Here is a 17,211-nt window from a genome sequence, read left to right on the forward strand (position 1 = left end):
AACCAATTCTCATGGCTGCTCTTTTCAGAATAGACTAGCGTGTCCATAGCAGCCAAACAGAGAATGGGAAGGACACAGAAGGCTAGAAGGGATGGTGGCTGAACCAGGGAAGTGAGGTGGATGGTGAGGTTTAATTTCTGGATATATCTTGAAGTTCAAGTTGACTTGGGGACTGAAAGTCTAGAGCAGGGAGAGGAAAGAGAGAAGGGGAGAGAGGGGGAGGGGGAAAGATAGAAGGGGAGAGAGGGAGAGAGAGAGAGAGAGAGAGAGAGAGAGAGAGAGAGAGAGAGAGAGAGAAAGGAAGAGAGAGAGAACACTTTCCCTGGTGCTACCGGGAAGCTGTAAGTAAGCTTACTGCACACCACATCGTACCAGACACAATATGACCTCTGGGTGATCCCGGGTGGCTCAGGACGAACAGTTGCAGGCTGCGGGGCTTGTGAAAAGCTAGAGAAACCCCCACAGAGACCAGCCTGGACCAGAGGAGGTGCTGCCCGAATCAAAGGCGGGAGGCCAGGTGCAGAGGAAACCTGCACTGTGGCTTAGAAGGGGCGTTGCCAGCAGCCTTCAAGCCCTCCCCCAGCCCCGCCCTCATGTGCTGGTGGAGAGAGGCTGGCCAGGGGCCCAGGCGATGAGTGCATTCTGTGTGCTAAATGCCCGGGTAATTAGGGGCATGGCTTGTGGCTTCATGGAAATCCATATTTCCATCCTCTTTCTCCACTTTGTCTCTCTCTCCCTTGATTTCAGAGAGGAAGGGAGAGGGAGAGAGAAATAGAAACATCGACGATGAGAAAGAATCTGATGGGCTGCCTCCTGCACGCCCCCCCACCCCCACCCCCTATTGGGGATTCAGCCTGCAACCCGGGCATGTGCCCTGACTGGGATCAAACCCAGGACCCTTCATGCTGCAGGCCGACACTCTATCCACTGAGCCAAACCGGCTGGGGCCTTTTTCTCCACTTCTTAGCAGGATTCAGATGCCTCGGTCGCTGGTGGCAAAGGACAGGCTACGGGAAGGAGCCAGGAGAGAGATGGGGCAGGTGCTGGCCTCCCAGGCTCCGGTGACCTGTCTGTGGCCCTCTCTGAACCGCAGGCTCCGCCTCTGAGAAATGAGGGAGCGAGCAAGTCTCCCAGGGCAGCCCACGCGGTTGTGATGGAGAGTGGGCCCGAGGTTCCTCTCCTGTGTGCACCAAAACCTCCTCACCTTATTGTCGGGGCTTCCTCTGCGCTCTGCAGCTCTTCGTTCTTTGAAAGAGGAAACTTCGACATCAGACTAAACCAGGAAGGGGTGTGGCATGTCCCGTTCCAGAGAGGCCGCTGCCCCTGGCGTCTGGGGTGAGCTGGAAGGGCAAGGGCCCACTCCCGGGTCCTAGGCCCAGCACCCGGATTTCAAGCTGGAAGTGATGATACAGGAGGGCTTGTGCGTCCCCGCACCCTGCACCATCTCCTGCCCACGGGCGGCTGGAGCAAACCCGCACCTCCCTGTGGCTACCGGTTCCAGAGCTGGGAGGAGCCTGGGGAGGGTGCCCTCAGGACTGCAGCCCCCCTCAGTCAAGTCCCTGGAAATATAACCGTGCTTTGAATATCACCTGGATGATGGAGATGGACGTATTTCTTTCAACAGGGGAGAAGGAATGATGTAATTACTTACATGCTTGGTTTTTCTGCACGTACCAGGTGCGGTACCGCCTGTATTAAGGACGAGGATGGCCCTAATCTGTTTGGCTCAGTGGATAGACCCTCGGCCTGCAGACTGAAGGTTCCAGGTTCAATTTTTGGTCAGGGCACATGCCTAGGTTGCAGGCTCGATCCTCAGTAGGGGGTGTGCAGGAGGCAGCTGATCACTCATTCTCTGTCATTATTGATGTTTCTATCTGTCTCTCCCTCTCCCTTTCTCTCTGAAATCATTAAAAATACATACAATAAAATAATAAAGACAAGGATGGATGGAAGGTGGGGACCCCAGGAACCTGGATGTTCTAGACAGAATTGGGTCCCCTCCCACCACATTCATCTCTTGAAGCCTTAACCCCCAACAGGATTGTTCTTTCAGAAAGAGTGACATTAAAGGAGCCCATGAGGGTGGCCTTCTGAAACTGAGGGCCTGATAAGGAAAGGACGCGAGGACACAGACACTGGGGGTTAAGGGCTTGCCTGGGGTGGGAATGGCTGGGGGTGGAGGGTCAATCGGAGAAAAAGGAGACCTATGTAAAACTTTTGACAATTTAAAAAAAAAAAAAAAAGCTCAGAGCCAAATCTGACAAGAAAAAAAAAGAAAAGACAAGGAAGAGAAAGTGAGAAAGTGATCTTCCATTTCTCTCCCCACCTGTAATCCTATCTAATAAAAGAGAAACATGCAAATTGACCATAACCCGACACCCTTCCCATTGGCTAATCAGCAGGATATGCAAATTAACTGACAACCAAGATGGCGGCCGGCAGCCACGCAGCTGAAGCGAACAGGAGGCTTGCTTGTTCCAGTGACAGAGGAAGCCAACATTCCCGGCCTGCCGCTGCTGGGCTCTGAGCTGCACTCTAAGCAACTATGTTGCAATTATAGAAGCTAAACAAGCTCCAGAGACCTGCTTTCAGCCAGCTTCGGCCTCAGAGCTTAGAGCTGCTGTGATGGCAACAGAGTTTCAATTATAGAAGCTAAACAGACCCAGAACTTGCTTTCAGCCCTCAGAGCTGGAGCCAGCTCTCAGCTCCAGTGACAGCTATAGAAGGTAAATAAATCCCAGAATTAAAAAAAAAAAGGAAAAGGAGAGGCTGGGAGCTTAAGTTGCCCTCCAGCCTGAAAACGGCTCTCAGGCCCTCACCCAGACTGGCCAGGTACCCCAGTGGGGACCCCCACCCTGAAGAGGGTGTTGCCAGCTGCAAATAGCCATCAGCTCGTCATCCAGGCTGGCCAGGCACCCAAGCGGGACCCCTACCCTGATCTGGGACACTTTCAGGGTAAACCAGCTGGCCCCCACCCGTGCACCAGGCCTCTATCCTATACTACAGGCAGGGCAGGACAGCGCGAGCTGCCATCTGGGCCCCATGTGCAGCCCTGGAAAGCGGGGCATAAGCCCTGCCCCCAGCCAGGACCCCTGTGTGCCACCTGAGCCCCCAGCCGGGACCCCCGTGCCACCTAAGCCCCGCACTGCTAAGCCCCGACCCAAGCCAGAACTCTATGACTATTGGAGAGTAGGAAAGTGCCGCTGGGCTCTGGGTCGTTGTGGTGATCCGGCCATCGGTAAGTAGAAAAGTGCTGCCTGCAGGCAGCCCCCCCAGTTGGCCTGATCCAGGAGCAAGGAAAGCAAGCCAGGCCTGCGGGCAGCCCCCAGCTGCTCCTTCCCCCCGGTCGCCATGAGGATCCCGGAGCAGGAGAGCAAGCCTGGTCTGCGGGCGGCCCCAAACTTTGCATGCTCCCAGTTTCCATGCGGATCTGGAAGCAGGAGAGCAAGCCCAGCCTGTGGGCAGCCCCCAGCTGGGCCTGCCCCCCGGTCGCCAAGGTGATCCAGGCGCTGGAAAGCCTGACTTGCAAACAGCACCCCCATCCTGGCCATAGCTCAATGGAGAGTACAACATGCAGTGGAGGCCAGGAGCCTGAGAGATCAACACAGAGGGGCTCTTGCTCCAAGCCTCCATGGTGTGGCTGGGGGCAGGCCCCCAGCAGACACACACACACACACACACACACACACACACACACACACGGCAACTGCTTCGAGCCTACATGGCGCGGCTGGGGCAGACCCTAGCAGACAGACACACACACACACACACACACACACACACACACACACACACAGAGGACGCCTGCTCCAAACCTCTGCTGCCAGACTGTGGCCATCAGTAGGACAGCCACTGAGGGCTCCCGGACTGTGAGAGGGGCAGGCTGGGCTGAGGGAACCCCACCCTCCAGTGCATGAATTTCGTGCACCGGGCCTCTAGTAATCTATAATAATAAAAGGCTCATATGCTAATTAGACTTGACAGCCAAACGACCTTCTGCATGAAGCCATGGTGGCGGGGGTTGAGGCAGAGGCAGTTAGGGGCGATCAGGCATCAGGCAGGCAGGCAAGCAGTTAGGAGCCAGCAGTCCCGAATTGTGAGAGGGATGTCCGACTGCCAGTTTAGGCCTGATCGGCAGTCTGACATCCCCCGAGGGGGTCCTGAATTGTGAGAGGGTGCAGGCCGGGCTGAGGGAACTGCCGCCCCCCCCCCCCAACCCCATGCACGAATTTCATGCACTGGGCCTCTAGTAATAATAATAAAACATAGGCGATGTGAGGCCCGGAGGCATGCTCACACCAGGAACCCAATCTGCTGGCATTTGACCCTGGGCCTCCCAGCCTCCAAAGCCGAAAGAAACACAGCTCCGTCCTTTGAGCTGCGGGTCCTAGGATGCTGTCACGGAGCCTGGAGCCTGCGCTGGCCGAGTTCCCAGTCCACCCGCGGAGTCACATCAACAAGCCCGTGCAATCTTGCCCTGGGAGCCAGGCTCGCTCCCTCCTGTCACTGCGGAGCCTCCTGCACAGCGGGTCGTGTCACGCTGCCCCCCCCCCCTCCGGGTCAGCCCGCAGGGCCTGCATGGTGGGGGGGTCCTACCCCCTAAACTCACACACTGCTGTGCACCTAGTCTGCTCCATGTGAACTGCCAGGAGTGCAGCCTTTCCCAGGACCCGGGGACGGGGTGTCCTCCCTCCAGGTTGGGGGACTAGGAGATGATTCGAATGTCAGAGGCCACGCCCTGAGCCCTGCCAGTCCTCCATGCCCTGGTGCGGAGCTGTCCCGCGCAGCAGGGCTGGAGACCTGGGGAGTTCACCTGCTGGCATGGCACCTGTGGGTGTCCAGGTCTCCTTGCATGGGGGGGTTGGGGGGGGCAGAGCGAGGGAAAGCTGGGGTCTGAGCTGCTCCTGCTTGAGAGATATAAGTGAGGATGGGGAAGGGGGCAGAGGGGGGCTACTCCAGGCCAATGGGGATCCCAGTTCAGCCGGGATGAAGTCCAACAGCTCTACCTTATTCTCCGGTTCAGCTTCAGGGATGCCGGGGACACACAGTGGTGTGTGTGTGTGTGTGTTGGGGCGGGGCGCTTGTCCTGGGGGGCCTGGGCCTGGGTGAAGGGCCTGGGGCCTGTCCGGCGTGTGGCTGCGGCACTGGGGTTCTGGGGAGAGAGACACGGGAAAGGGGATGTGAGCAAGCCCAGGGCTGGGCAACACCAGCTGAGCTTCCCTGGTATAGCTGCTAAGAGCTCCCTGCACACGCCTCGCAGTAGCCCGGCCAGGGTTCAGGGTGTGTCTGTCTGTCCACCCCCAGCTCCAGCACAGGGAATGCCGGGAGAATGGACAGGCCGGTCACCACGTGGAGGTCAGAGAGTTGATGACAAAGAAGACGTGGGCGGCTAGCGCCCCTGGTGCCCAGGGATGGCTTCCAGCAGAGGTGACAGGGCAGGAGGAAGGGAAGTGAGAAAGGAGGCCAGACCAGGGGGCCGATGTCATGTGAGCAGGGAGAAAGCAGAGCGCTCCTTACCCACCGCCCTCAGCGACTTCACCCCCTCACTGTCCCTGGGCCCACAGCAGGTCCCACAGCTGGGAATGTTCCTCCTTGTCCCCTCAGAGTCCAGGCCACGTCCAGTCTGCCCTGTTGTGCCCAAGAGCCACCAGCCAGCGGGGCCTCCAGTCATGGCCCCAGCCTTGTAGCACCATCACCGCCTCTACCAGGCAGGTCCTGAGGTCATCTGCCCCCCCCCCCCCGCCCCCCGCCATGGGGAGCATCACTGAGCGTGGACAGAGGGCATCTGCCCGTCTTCTCTCCTCCAGCGCCCACACAGGGCACAGGCTCAGTCTGTTTGTCGGGTGAATGAATAAACAAATGAGTGAATGATTGAATGGGTGAAAAACTGAATTGGTGAATGAAGGAGTGAGTGAATGGGTAAATGAATTGATGAATGGCTGAATGACTGAATGAATGAATGAATGAATGAATGAATGAATGGGTAAATGCATGAATGGATGAATGAATGAGTGAGTGAGTGAATGAATGGGTGACTAAATGAATGGGTGAATGAAAGAGTGAGTGAATGGGTGAATGAATGAATGAATGAATGGGTAAATGCATGACGACTCCCCAGTGCCCACTGAAGGCACCAACAACAACTCTGCCTGGGCAGGACTCAGACACCCACCCGTGGTCTGGCAAGCCTCGGATCTGCAGAGGCCCCTGCTTTCACCCTCGTGGGTCAGGGCGGCCCTCACCCAGGTCCAGAACATGCTGGATGGACCTGCCTCTGAGGGTCTCTGGGCTGTGGGGTGTCCTCCCACTCTGTGCAGAATGAATGGATGAGGGAGAGAATGGGTGAATGAATGAATGAGTGAGTGAATGAATGAATTCCTGAAATAATGGCTGCCCCTGACACTTTACCTAAGACCCAACTGTACATTTACATGCCTGGTGTAGACACCAGAGCTCAGAAAAGTCCCTAATGGGAGGACCTTAAGAGACTCCTGTGTCCCCTCCTCAGATGTCCTCAGTGGTTCTGGTTCTGCTCTGGAGCTGCAGGAAAGACCCGAGATTGGGCAGGACTCGGTGCTGGCTTTCTGTCTGTCCTGGGCTGCGGGGTGTCTGCCTGCTCTGTGCAGAGAGAGGAAGGGCTTGGACTCTGAGGTTCCTCTTTTGTGAACGGCCAAGATCTCGTGCTCCTCCCCAGCTTCCGTGGTCTCACCATGGTCCCCCCTCCCACTGTCTTGATTCTTTTTTCACCCACAGGAGCCCAGAAACGCTCCATGTCAGAGATGCTGTGGCTGCTGCCTCTGCTGTGGGCAGGTGAGTGTCTGAGGGGAGAAGGGGGCGTAGGGCGGGGGCTGCGGCTGACCCTCCTTTCCCTGCAGGGTCCCTGGCTCAGGATACAAGATACACGGTGACAGTGCAGACACCCGTGACAGTGCAGGAGGGCCTGTGTGTTTCTGTGTCTTGCACCTTCACTGCCCCGTGGACCACTCGGATTTCTATCCCTACATATGGCTACTGGTTCCCAGAAGGAGCTAATGTATTCCACGATGCTGCTGTGGTCACAAACAACCAGACTCGTAAAGTGCAGGAGGAGACCCAGGGCCGATTCCACCTCCTCGGGGATCCCCAGACCAAGAACTGCTCCCTGGACATCAGAGACGCCAGGAAGACAGATGAGGGATTATATTTTTTTCGAGTGGAGAGGGGACTTTACCAAGGGTTTAAATATTCTTATGTACAGGACATGCTCTCCGTGCGAGTGACAGGTAAGGAATGGGCTCCAGAAGAGGCCTTGGGAGAAGTTCATGGTGGTCCCGGACAGGACTGGGATGGGGCCCCATTCTGTGAGGGGGTTGGGGTACAGCCTGTTGGGCTGAGAGGCAGGAGCTGGACCAAAGCCTGAGGCTTCTCTCAGGGCTGCACCTGGGACCCTCCCTCCTGATCCCCTGTCTCCTCCTCATCATCAGCCCTCAACCACACACCCCAGATCCTCATCCCGGAGACCCTGGAGAGCGGCCTCCCCAGGAACCTGACCTGCTCTGTGCCCTGGGCCTGTGAGCGGGGCACGCCCCCCATCTTCTCCTGGACGTCAGCTGCCCACAGCTCCCTGGGCCCCAGGACCCGTCTCTCCTCCGTGCTCACCCTCACCCCACGGCCCCAGGACCACGGCACTAACCTCACCTGTCAGGTGCATTTTTCTGCCGCTGGTGTGACAGTGGAGACAACCATCCAGCTCAACGTCACCTGTGAGTGCTGGGTCGGAACACAAGTCCATGAGGGTGTGCAGAGCAGGAGGGCCAGGCTGGTGTGGTCGGTGCTTTTGGCCTGGGGACCTTGCTGTGTAGGGGACTTGCAGGAGAAAGCCCTGTCCCTCTTGCATTTCTGTGGTCTCTGAGGGTGGATGGGGAATGTCTAAATGATCCTTACTCCATCTCAGCCCACCGAAGAAGGAATTCCTCTCTTCCTGTCCTAGGTGCCCCACAGAACCCTTCATCAGGTGGTTGCCTAGGAGACAGTGCAGGTGGGAAGGAGCCTTCTGTCATGGGGCATTGACTGACGTAGGTCTCTGTCTGGGTGATTCAGAGCTGGACTTCAGAGTTCAGCAGGGGGGTGTGGGTGCAGTTAAACATGAACACCCCATCTGACCTCTTCCCCAATACCCTCCAACCACAGTCTGGCCAGAGTGACCACAGCCGTCTCCCTGCCCACCCTAACAGATGCTCTTTATCTTGCCCCAGTTACAAATGCCTTGAGTCATTTTTAGAGTAGACTTAGGTTTTAAGAGAAGTTATAAATTCACAGCAATATTGAGCAGGAGACAGAAGGTAGAGAGATTTCCCCTAAAGCAGTCACACCCTCCCTCAAATGCACATCCCCCACCAGAGGGGACATTTGTACAATCGATGAACCTACACTGACACATCATTGTCAACCAAAACTCATATTTATGGTTTACTCTTGGTGTTGTACACTCGATGGGCTTGGACATTGTATCATGACATCTGTACACCATTATAGCGTCATGCAGAGCAGTTTCACTTCTCTGATAATCTCTATGTTTTTGCCTGCCCTCCCCTTGGCCCTCACCTTGACCTGTCTCTGGAGCCCTCTCCTCCTCCTGCCTTATTCCCATTGGTGATGGCATCTGGTCCCCACCCCGACTGGTCAGTGACCCTGTTAGGACTCTCTGAGCAGTTCCATCAGACTGTAACAGGTGATGCTCAGAGACACATCCCTGACCCCAGGGCTCCTGGGAGGCCAAATGAGACCACAAAAGCTGGGTCTCACCTGAAGGTCTGAGAACCTCCTGGATTTCACCTTCTTCTGGAGGCACAAAAGACCACCTGAGAGACAGGGCCAATGGAGGCCAGGAGAGAATACTCTGACACCTTCCTAGGAAGGAAGAAGAGAGGTCTTTCAGCAACCCACAGCTCTCTGTGTGTGTCTCTCCCTGGAGTGCCCATGGGACACTGAGGCTCAAGATCCTACTACAGCCAGGTCTGGAGTCTGTGGCAGAGAAACCCTAGATGGAGAAGAACCCAGGTCCTAGAAAAGATGAGGTTTACTGCACAGGAGTGTGGGGACTGGATAGGAGATGTCACATAGACCGTGTCCTTCACCCCATGGTCCTGGAGGACCTAGTTGCTCAGCCCTGGATGGGAGGAGAGGGGAACCCATCTCTTCCTGATTGAGAAGAGGGGATACATGCCTGCTCATCAAGCTTGGAGTTCGCCCCTGTCTCTCTTGTCTGCAGGGGAACTGAGGACGAAGACAGATGTGGTTCGGGCGGCCGTCGGGGGAGCCAGTGTCACTGCACTGCTGGCTGGCTGTCTCTGCCTCATCTATTTTGTGTGAGATGGGACAGGTGTGGGCCAGAGGTGGAATATAGGGATCTGGAGGGGTTGTGAGGGCCCAGAGCAAGGGTAAGGGGTGCCATGGTGGTGAGAATCCAGACTGTATCCACTGAGCCAGGCTTGCATCGGGGTGAGGGTGGTGGTGGTGGGGGAAAACCTTGTTCCAAAGTCTTGTTATGAAGGCTCCTGGTCTTGCCCCACCCTTGGCCTTCCCTAGTCACTCACTCCAGCCTCAAATTGTGACCCTGTGTCAAAGACCCTGGCATCTCCCAACAGAGTGAAGACCCGCAGGAAGAAAGCCAGGACAGCCATGGGCATGGACAACATCCACACTGCCACGGGGCCAGCTTCCCTGGTGAGTAACATGGACATCCTGGCATGCAACCCTGCCCCACTTCCTGGGTGACCCTCATTTGCGTTCCATTCAGCGTGTCCAGAAATGAGCTCTTCATCTTTCCACTCCTTTGGAAAATGTAGGTTTTATTATTATTCAGGTATGTCAGGCCAACAGATCAGGAGACAACTTGTTGATTTGTTCCTCACAGTTCCCAAGAGGAGGGGAAAACGTCACACCACAGGGCCACACAGGGCAGCACCAGGGTCGGTCAGGGGGCAGAAGGAGTGAAGGGGAAAATGTGGGCAGGAACCTTGATGATGGTTTCCATGGGGAAGGTGAGGTGAGGCAGGGGGAGCAGGCTTAGGACTAGCTAGTTTGAATAATTTCAAAAGGCTCTGGGGTGTAGGGGCTGTCTCTCGTTGTCTGGTCCCTGGTCCTGGTGTGATCAGGGCAGGAGGGGACTGGTCAGAAGTGTAAGAGTTCTATACAGGAGATGGTTGGAGGCATGGAGTTTGGATTGGACTGGTTGGTTTGCAATATGAAAGTCACACTTACAGGCAAGTCCTTTCCTATCTCTAGCAATTAGCTTGTCCTGGCAGGGACAGTTTCTCTAGGGTTATCAAAGCCCCAAATATCAAAACATAAAATGCACATGGTTAATACACCCCCACAATATACTTCTGCTGGGCTCTCCATCTCACTAATGGCATTCTTGTCCCTGAAACCCAACCAGAGACCTGGCCCTGTCCTGCCCAGTCCTCCACCAGCTCTTTCTGCACTAATACACTGCAAAGCATGTCTACTGAAGCCCTCCTACCTCTCCTCCCCAGCACTGCCACATCACACCCAAGTCTGAAATGCACTGGTTCTCCACACTGCCGAGCACCCAGACAACTTGGTCTGGCATTTGAGGCAGGAAAAACCAGTCACTTTCCATGCTTTGTGCCTCCCACACTCGCCTGTTCATTCACCTCCAGCAAAGTATGCTTTTTGCATCTCAGAATCATAGCTTGGCTGTCCCCTCCTCTTCACATGCCTGCCTCAACCCGCCCTGCTCCTGCTCATCCTCCAAATTCTGACTCTCATCGAACTCTAACTTATGTGGGTACCGCTGTGAGGTTTTTGAGCACACGATCAGCCATCACCCATGCATTTATCTTTTCCTTCGGCCAGTATCTCCCACTTGTCAATATCTGTATTTTTACAAATCATTACATTACAAATGTAAACTGTCCCTCCTGAGTTTGCAGATGGCCACCTCCTTGCTCTCTCATGGCCTTTGCTGAGTGCCCATGCATTCCTGGTCTCTCTTCTTTTTATAAAGACTTGAGTCATGTTGTGTCCAACTCTAATGACCCCATTTAAAAAATTAAGTACCTCTTTAAAGGTCTTATCACCAGATACAGTCACATTGGAAGTTAAAGCTTCAACATATGAATTTGGGAGACACAGTTCAGTCCATAAAACAGACTTAATCAGGGTATCAGTGATGAATCTGGTGTGAAGCAGATCTGGATACATTTTGCAGGTTGGGTCAACAGGATTTGAATGATAGGGTATACTTTGGTGTGAGCTCACTGTCTTTACCTCATAGGTGTCATAGACGTCAAGGAGGATTCCATAGATGTCATAGATGTCCAGTGATGTCATAAGTCCATCTATAGTCATAGATGCCCTTAAATACTTATAGATGTCAAAGATAACTCTCGATAGTATAGATGCCCAGAAATGTCACAGATATTCAAAGGTGGTCAGAGATGTCCATTGATTGTCATGGATATATTCATGGATGTCACAGATGTCCAACGATGTTATAGGGGTCCATAGATAGTCATAGATGTCCACAAATGTCCATAGATACCAAGGATGACTCTAATGTGGTTGCCCTGAGCAACTTAAAGAATTGAAATACGAATTCTTGAAATTGCCAACTCTGCAGGAAAGGTATGTTTTTGAGAGGTGATCAAACTTTGCTTTGGTTATGGTAAGTTTGAGGCACTTCTGAGATGTTTATGAGAAGAGGACAAGTAGATGGCCAGAGTCTGGAGTTCAGGAGAGGGGTCCAGGTGGGAGGCACGGAGATTTGGTGGTCTTCCACATGAAGGTCTGATAGTGGATGAATCCAGCAAGGAAAGAAGGGGCCTGCGGACAGAGCCCTGGGGCCCTCCAGCACTTAGAGTCAGGGAGATGTGGTGGAAAGAGCAAAAAGACCACTGAAGAAAAATAATTCACCAGGAGAGTGTAGAGTTGGGTCCTGGTGGCCACGTGGGGATGGAACTTCAAGGGGGCGAGAGTGCCCACCTTTTTTCAAATGCTAATAAGTCTGGTAAAATAGGGTCTGAGAAATGACTTTAAATCAGTGGTTCCCAACCTTTCTTTGGCCACTCCGCACCTAAGCATCTCTAAAATCCTGATACCCCTCTACCCCTCTGACATATAATTCTTATTATTCAAAAAGTGAATTCCTATTCACGTGGAGGAAGCTAAAAAGGCCATTAAATGGTCTAAACAAGCTTCCAAAGAACATGGCACCTGTGAAAGAGAAAAATAAAAGAATGAAAGGACAGTTGAAGTACTGAGGAAGAAATCACTAAGAAATTGCTTTAAAAAATAACATAATATGAAGTGATATTAAAAAATAGCAAATTTTCAAAACATATAATAGAGAACTGAAATGCATAAATACATCACAATATATATTTATATGCTGTATATGAGGCCCCTAGAACCATAAGAAATGCAAAAAATTCACTGTTAATAACTCATTCCCCAATTGCCCCCCTTAAAAATCAAATTCTCCCCCCTGCCCCGTGGGGCGTGTGCCCCACATTGGGAACCACTGGTTTAAATTTAGCTAAGTGGCATCAGAAATGATCTGGACAAAAGCAGAGCTGGTGGCCTTACAGAGGCAGATATCTTCAGTGGCTTGAGTTCAAGAGAGAATGAAGGAAGAGGAAGTGAAAGCCTCGTTTGAGAAATGTTGCAGTAACTCTGCAGCCAAGGAATGAGTCTATAGCAGAAAATGGCTGTACTCCTCAGTCCCTTGGAATTTCCAAAGTGATAGAAGAGTCATTTTTTTTTTCTAATGGGGCAACATTTTTGTTGTTGTTGTTAATCCTTACCTGAGGATATTTTCTCCATTGATTTTTTTAGAAAGAGTGGAAAGGAGGGAGGGCAAGGGTGCGGGAAAGAGAGAGGGGGAGAGAAAGAGAGAAACAGAAACATCGATGTGAGAGAGACACATTGATTGATTGCCTCCCATAGGTGCCGGACCGGGGCCAGGAATCAAACCTGCAATCCAGGTACCTGCCCTTGACAGGAATTCAAACCATGACCCTTTAGTGCTCGGCTGGCACTCTAACCACTGAGAACACCAGCCAGGGTGTAATGAGGCAACTCTTGTGGACTCCTGGGTGGGGGCTGGCCACCAGAAAGACTGAGCTATAATTAGAAGCTTAGACATTTAAGTTCCATCCTCCATTCTCCAGAGAGGAGAGAGGGGCTGGAAATGGAATTAATTATTGAGCATGTCTACATGATGAAACCTGCATAAAAATGCCGAGTATGGGGCTGAGGGAGATTTCAAGTTGGTGCAGTTGGCGAGACATAGAAGCTCCTTGCCCTTCCCTCATACCTGGGCCCTTGCATCTCTTCATCGGATGCTCATCTGTATCCTGTATCACATCCTTCCATAACAAGCTGCTCTATGGCTAGTTTCCCTGAATTCTGTGAGTCACACTAGAGAATTAATTGAACTTGAGGAGGGAATTGTGGAGACCTCTGATTTACAGCCAGTAGGACAGAAGCACAGGTGGCAACCTGGACTTGTGATTGGCATCTGAAGTGGCAGTGGGGATGGGGGATCCTGTGGGACTGAGCCTTTAACCTGTGGGATCTGACAATATCTTCAAGCAGATGGTGTCAGAACTGCGTCCAGTTGTAGGATGTCCAGCTGGTGTCAGAGAATTGCTTGGTTTAAGACTAAAGGAGATCCCTGACTGGGTGGCTCAGTTGGTTAGAGCGTCATCTCATAACACCAAAAGGTTGCAGGTTAGATGCCTGGTTGGGGCACATACGGGAGGAAACTGATCCATGTTTCTCTCTCACATCGATGTTTCTCTCTCCCTTCCTCTCTTTCTATAAATCAATAAAAACATATCCGTGGGGGAGAATTTTTTTTAAAGGGAGTAAAGGAGAGACACACAGGAGTAGAAGTTCTTTTTCATAAACATCCAGTGTTTGGCACAAAGGAGAGCTCTGAGAGACCAGGGGTTGAGTTCATGACCAGTAGATGTGTGCTCTTGAGAAGTACCTAACTTCTCTGAGACTTACTGTCTTTCCTTGTAAAATAATAGTATTTCCCACAAAGGTCTGTTAGAGTGGTCACTAGAATTGGAAAGCAACCAATGAGAGCTATCTTTGTTGGATAAGTGATTAAATGGGACCTTGAGAAATATTCAATAAAAGAATGAAAGAATGATCTGACTGATATTTCTCAGTGGTTAGAGTGTCAGCCCATGCACAGAAGGGTTGTGGATTCAATTTCTGGTCAAGGGCACGTACCTGGGTTAGAGGTTCCAGCCCCACCCCATTCGGGGTGCATGCAGGAGGCACCCAATAGATGTGTCTCTCTCAAATCAATGTTTCTCTCCCTCTCTCTCTCTCTCTCTCTCTCTCTCTCTCTCTCTCTCTCTCTCTCCTCCCCCCTCTCTAAAAATCAATGGAAAAAGATATCCTCAGGTGAGGATTAACAAAAAATAAAATTTAAAAATTTATTTTAAAGAGATGGGAGAATGAACAAAGATGCTATTACAATCAAATTCGTTGCAGGAACTCCTCCCGCTACCTCCACCCTGCTATGACCTTGATGTTCTTTGCTCTCCACACAGGGTCACCAGAAGACGCCGGAATTAGACAGCCCAGCAGCTGACTCCACTAGCTGTGCAGAGGCCGCCCGGACCTTGAGGGTGGAGCCAGAGGTGTATTATGCCTCCATCCGCTTTCAGGGGAAGAATCGTACTCAGACAAGCACCGAACCGGAATACTCAGATGTTAGGACCCAGTGAGAGGCCGAAATGTCCATATCCCTCTGGGAGGAAGGGGGACCTACCAGCTGACTTTTGGAGAGCTCACATCCCCACAGGCAGTGGGTTTATAAACTACTGTAGATGCCTTTCCTGGTATGTTGGAACCATCTTAGACATTGCATTCAGAGAGACCTGGGAGCAAGTTCATGCTCTTTCCGTCGATTAAGAAAAATATATGACACACCTGAGCCACCTTACTCCTCCGGGACTTGATTTCCTGATTTGTGATCAGGCGTAAGAAGTTCTACATCACAGGATTGTTATGAGCATTAAATAAAAGTACGCATGGAACCTAGCCGGCGGCTCAGTTGGTTAGAGTGTTGTCCTGTTACGCCAAGGCGGTGAGCCTCAGTCAGGGCACACACAACAATCAACCAATGGCGCCGGCTGGTGTGGCTCCGTTGGTTGAGTGCATCCCGTGCGCTGAAAGGTTGCTGGTTTGATTCCATGCCCAGGTTTCTGGCTTGATTCCCAGTAGGGGCCGTGCAGGAGACAGCTGATCAATGCCCTGCTCTCGCATCCATGTTTCTCTTTCTCTCTCCCTCTCCATTCCCCTGTCTTTCAAAAAAAAAAATCAATGAAAATATTTTTAAAAAAAGAACCAACCAATGAATGCGTAAGTGGAACAACAAATCTCTCTCTCTCTCTCTCTCTCTCTCTCTCTCTCTCTCTCTCTCTCAAATCAATCAATAAAAATTTTTTTTAAGAAAATGCATATGGTGCCTGGCTGGTGTGGTTTAGTGGTTGAGTGTCGACCTATGAACCAGGAGATCATGGTTCAATTCCTGGTCAGGGCATATGACTGGGTTGTGGGCTCAATTCTCTCTCATCATTGATGTTTCTCTCTTTCCCTCTTCCTTCCTCTCTGAAATCAATTTAAAAAGATATTTTTTCTTTTTTTAAGAATTCTTTATTGTTGAAAGTCTTACATATGTCCCCTTTATTCCCCCATTGACCCCCTCCAACCCACCCCCGCTCACCACCCCCACCCAAGACCTTTAACACCCTATTGTCTGTGTCCATGGGTCATGCATATATGCATACAATTTCTTTGGTTGGTTACCTCCCACCCACCCACCTTCCCCTGCCTTCCCTCTGAGATCCGCCTGCACTCTGTTCCATGCTTCCGTGTCTCTAGATCCACTCCGTTCATCAGTTTATTTTGTTATGTAGATTCCACCTATGCAATCATGTGATACTTGTCTTTCTGACTGACTTATTTCACTTAGCATGACATTCTCCAGGTCCCTCCAGGCTGTCTCAATGGGTAAGAGATTCTTCTTTAACAAAGATGTTTTTTTAAAAGTACATATGGGAAACACCCAGCAAAAGTCCTGGTATGCTGTGAGAGTTTGATGCACGCTGGCTCCGTCCCCGGGATGGTGTTAGTGGCATCACTCAGAGGCTGGGTATAATCTGTCCTGTCCCGGACACTGTATTGCAACATGTCAGCCTCACTCTCTACGCAGATTCCTTCTGTGGATCCCTTCCCATCATCTCGCTCCACTCCTGAATCTTTCCTGTCCGTCCTGCCTGCCTGCTATGGGCAAAATCACTTACTAACACTTATAGAATTTCCTAAAACTCGGAGGCAAAACACTGCTCTATCTACTCAGCCCAAAAGAACCATTGACAAGCCTCTCAATTTGATATTCTAGATCACGAATCAGGGAAAAAACTTAGTAAGGGGACAGAGAGCAAATATGTTAGGCTTTGCAAGCTGTGTGGTTTTTGTTGCAACTAGGCATCTCTGTTTGCAGTGCAAACACAGCCATAGGCAATCTGAAAATATATTAATGTGGCTGTGTCTCAACAAAATTTTATTTACAAAAGTAGGCAGCCCCCCTCCTCCCGGCTATAGTTTTCTGACCTCTGCTCTAAGTTATTCTTTTTTTAAAAATTTTCATTGAGGATATGTTTATTTGATTTTGAGAGAGAGAGAAAGAGAGAGCGAGAGAGAGGTGAAAGAGAAACATCAATTGGTCGTCTCCTATATATACCCTTATTGGGGATGGAACCCACAACCTAGGTATGTGCCCTGACCAGGAATCAAACTTTTCACCTTTTAGTGTATAGGACAATGCTCCAACCAACTGAGCCACCCAGCCAGGGCTGTTCTAAGTTATTCTTAATCTCATGCAGTCCACTTTTCCATCACCATAGCCTAAGTCATCAACTCCTCAAGCCATTCTCTAAGAACCCTTGTTCTGGTGTGTTCCTCACTGTCTTTGAGCATCCACATCCCTCCTTCAAAATGGGCTCAAAATTATCCTTCAAAATGGGCTCAAAAATATGTGTCTGGGTTGAAAAGATGAAGGGAAAAGCATCCTCAACTGAAATAGTTAAGATAGTAGATTTTATGGGTTTGTTGTTTTTTTTAACCACAATGAAGAAAAGTAATATATAGTAGTTACCGAGGGCTTCAGATTGGGGGAGC

General features: G+C 51.4%; 1 protein-coding gene across 1 annotated transcript; it reads left to right on the forward strand.

The window, feature by feature from the left end:
* Nucleotides 1-3,351: 3,351 nt before the first annotated feature.
* On the forward strand, nucleotides 3,352-15,488 carry LOC308530672 (myeloid cell surface antigen CD33-like; the record flags this gene model as incomplete). Its single annotated transcript, XM_081107368.1, has 7 exons — nucleotides 3,352-3,382; nucleotides 6,754-6,810; nucleotides 6,876-7,262; nucleotides 7,464-7,742; nucleotides 9,251-9,347; nucleotides 9,627-9,705; nucleotides 14,577-15,488. The coding sequence occupies 7 exons, from the start codon at nucleotides 3,352-3,354 to the stop codon at nucleotides 14,751-14,753; spliced, it is 1,107 nt and encodes a 368-aa protein (XP_080963494.1). The 3' UTR covers nucleotides 14,754-15,488.
* Between the last annotated feature and the right edge of the window lie 1,723 nt (nucleotides 15,489-17,211).

The sequence above is a fragment of the Myotis nattereri genome, assembly GCF_964212035.1.
Source record: "Myotis nattereri genome assembly, chromosome: 15".
Taxonomy (NCBI): domain Eukaryota; kingdom Metazoa; phylum Chordata; class Mammalia; order Chiroptera; family Vespertilionidae; genus Myotis; species Myotis nattereri.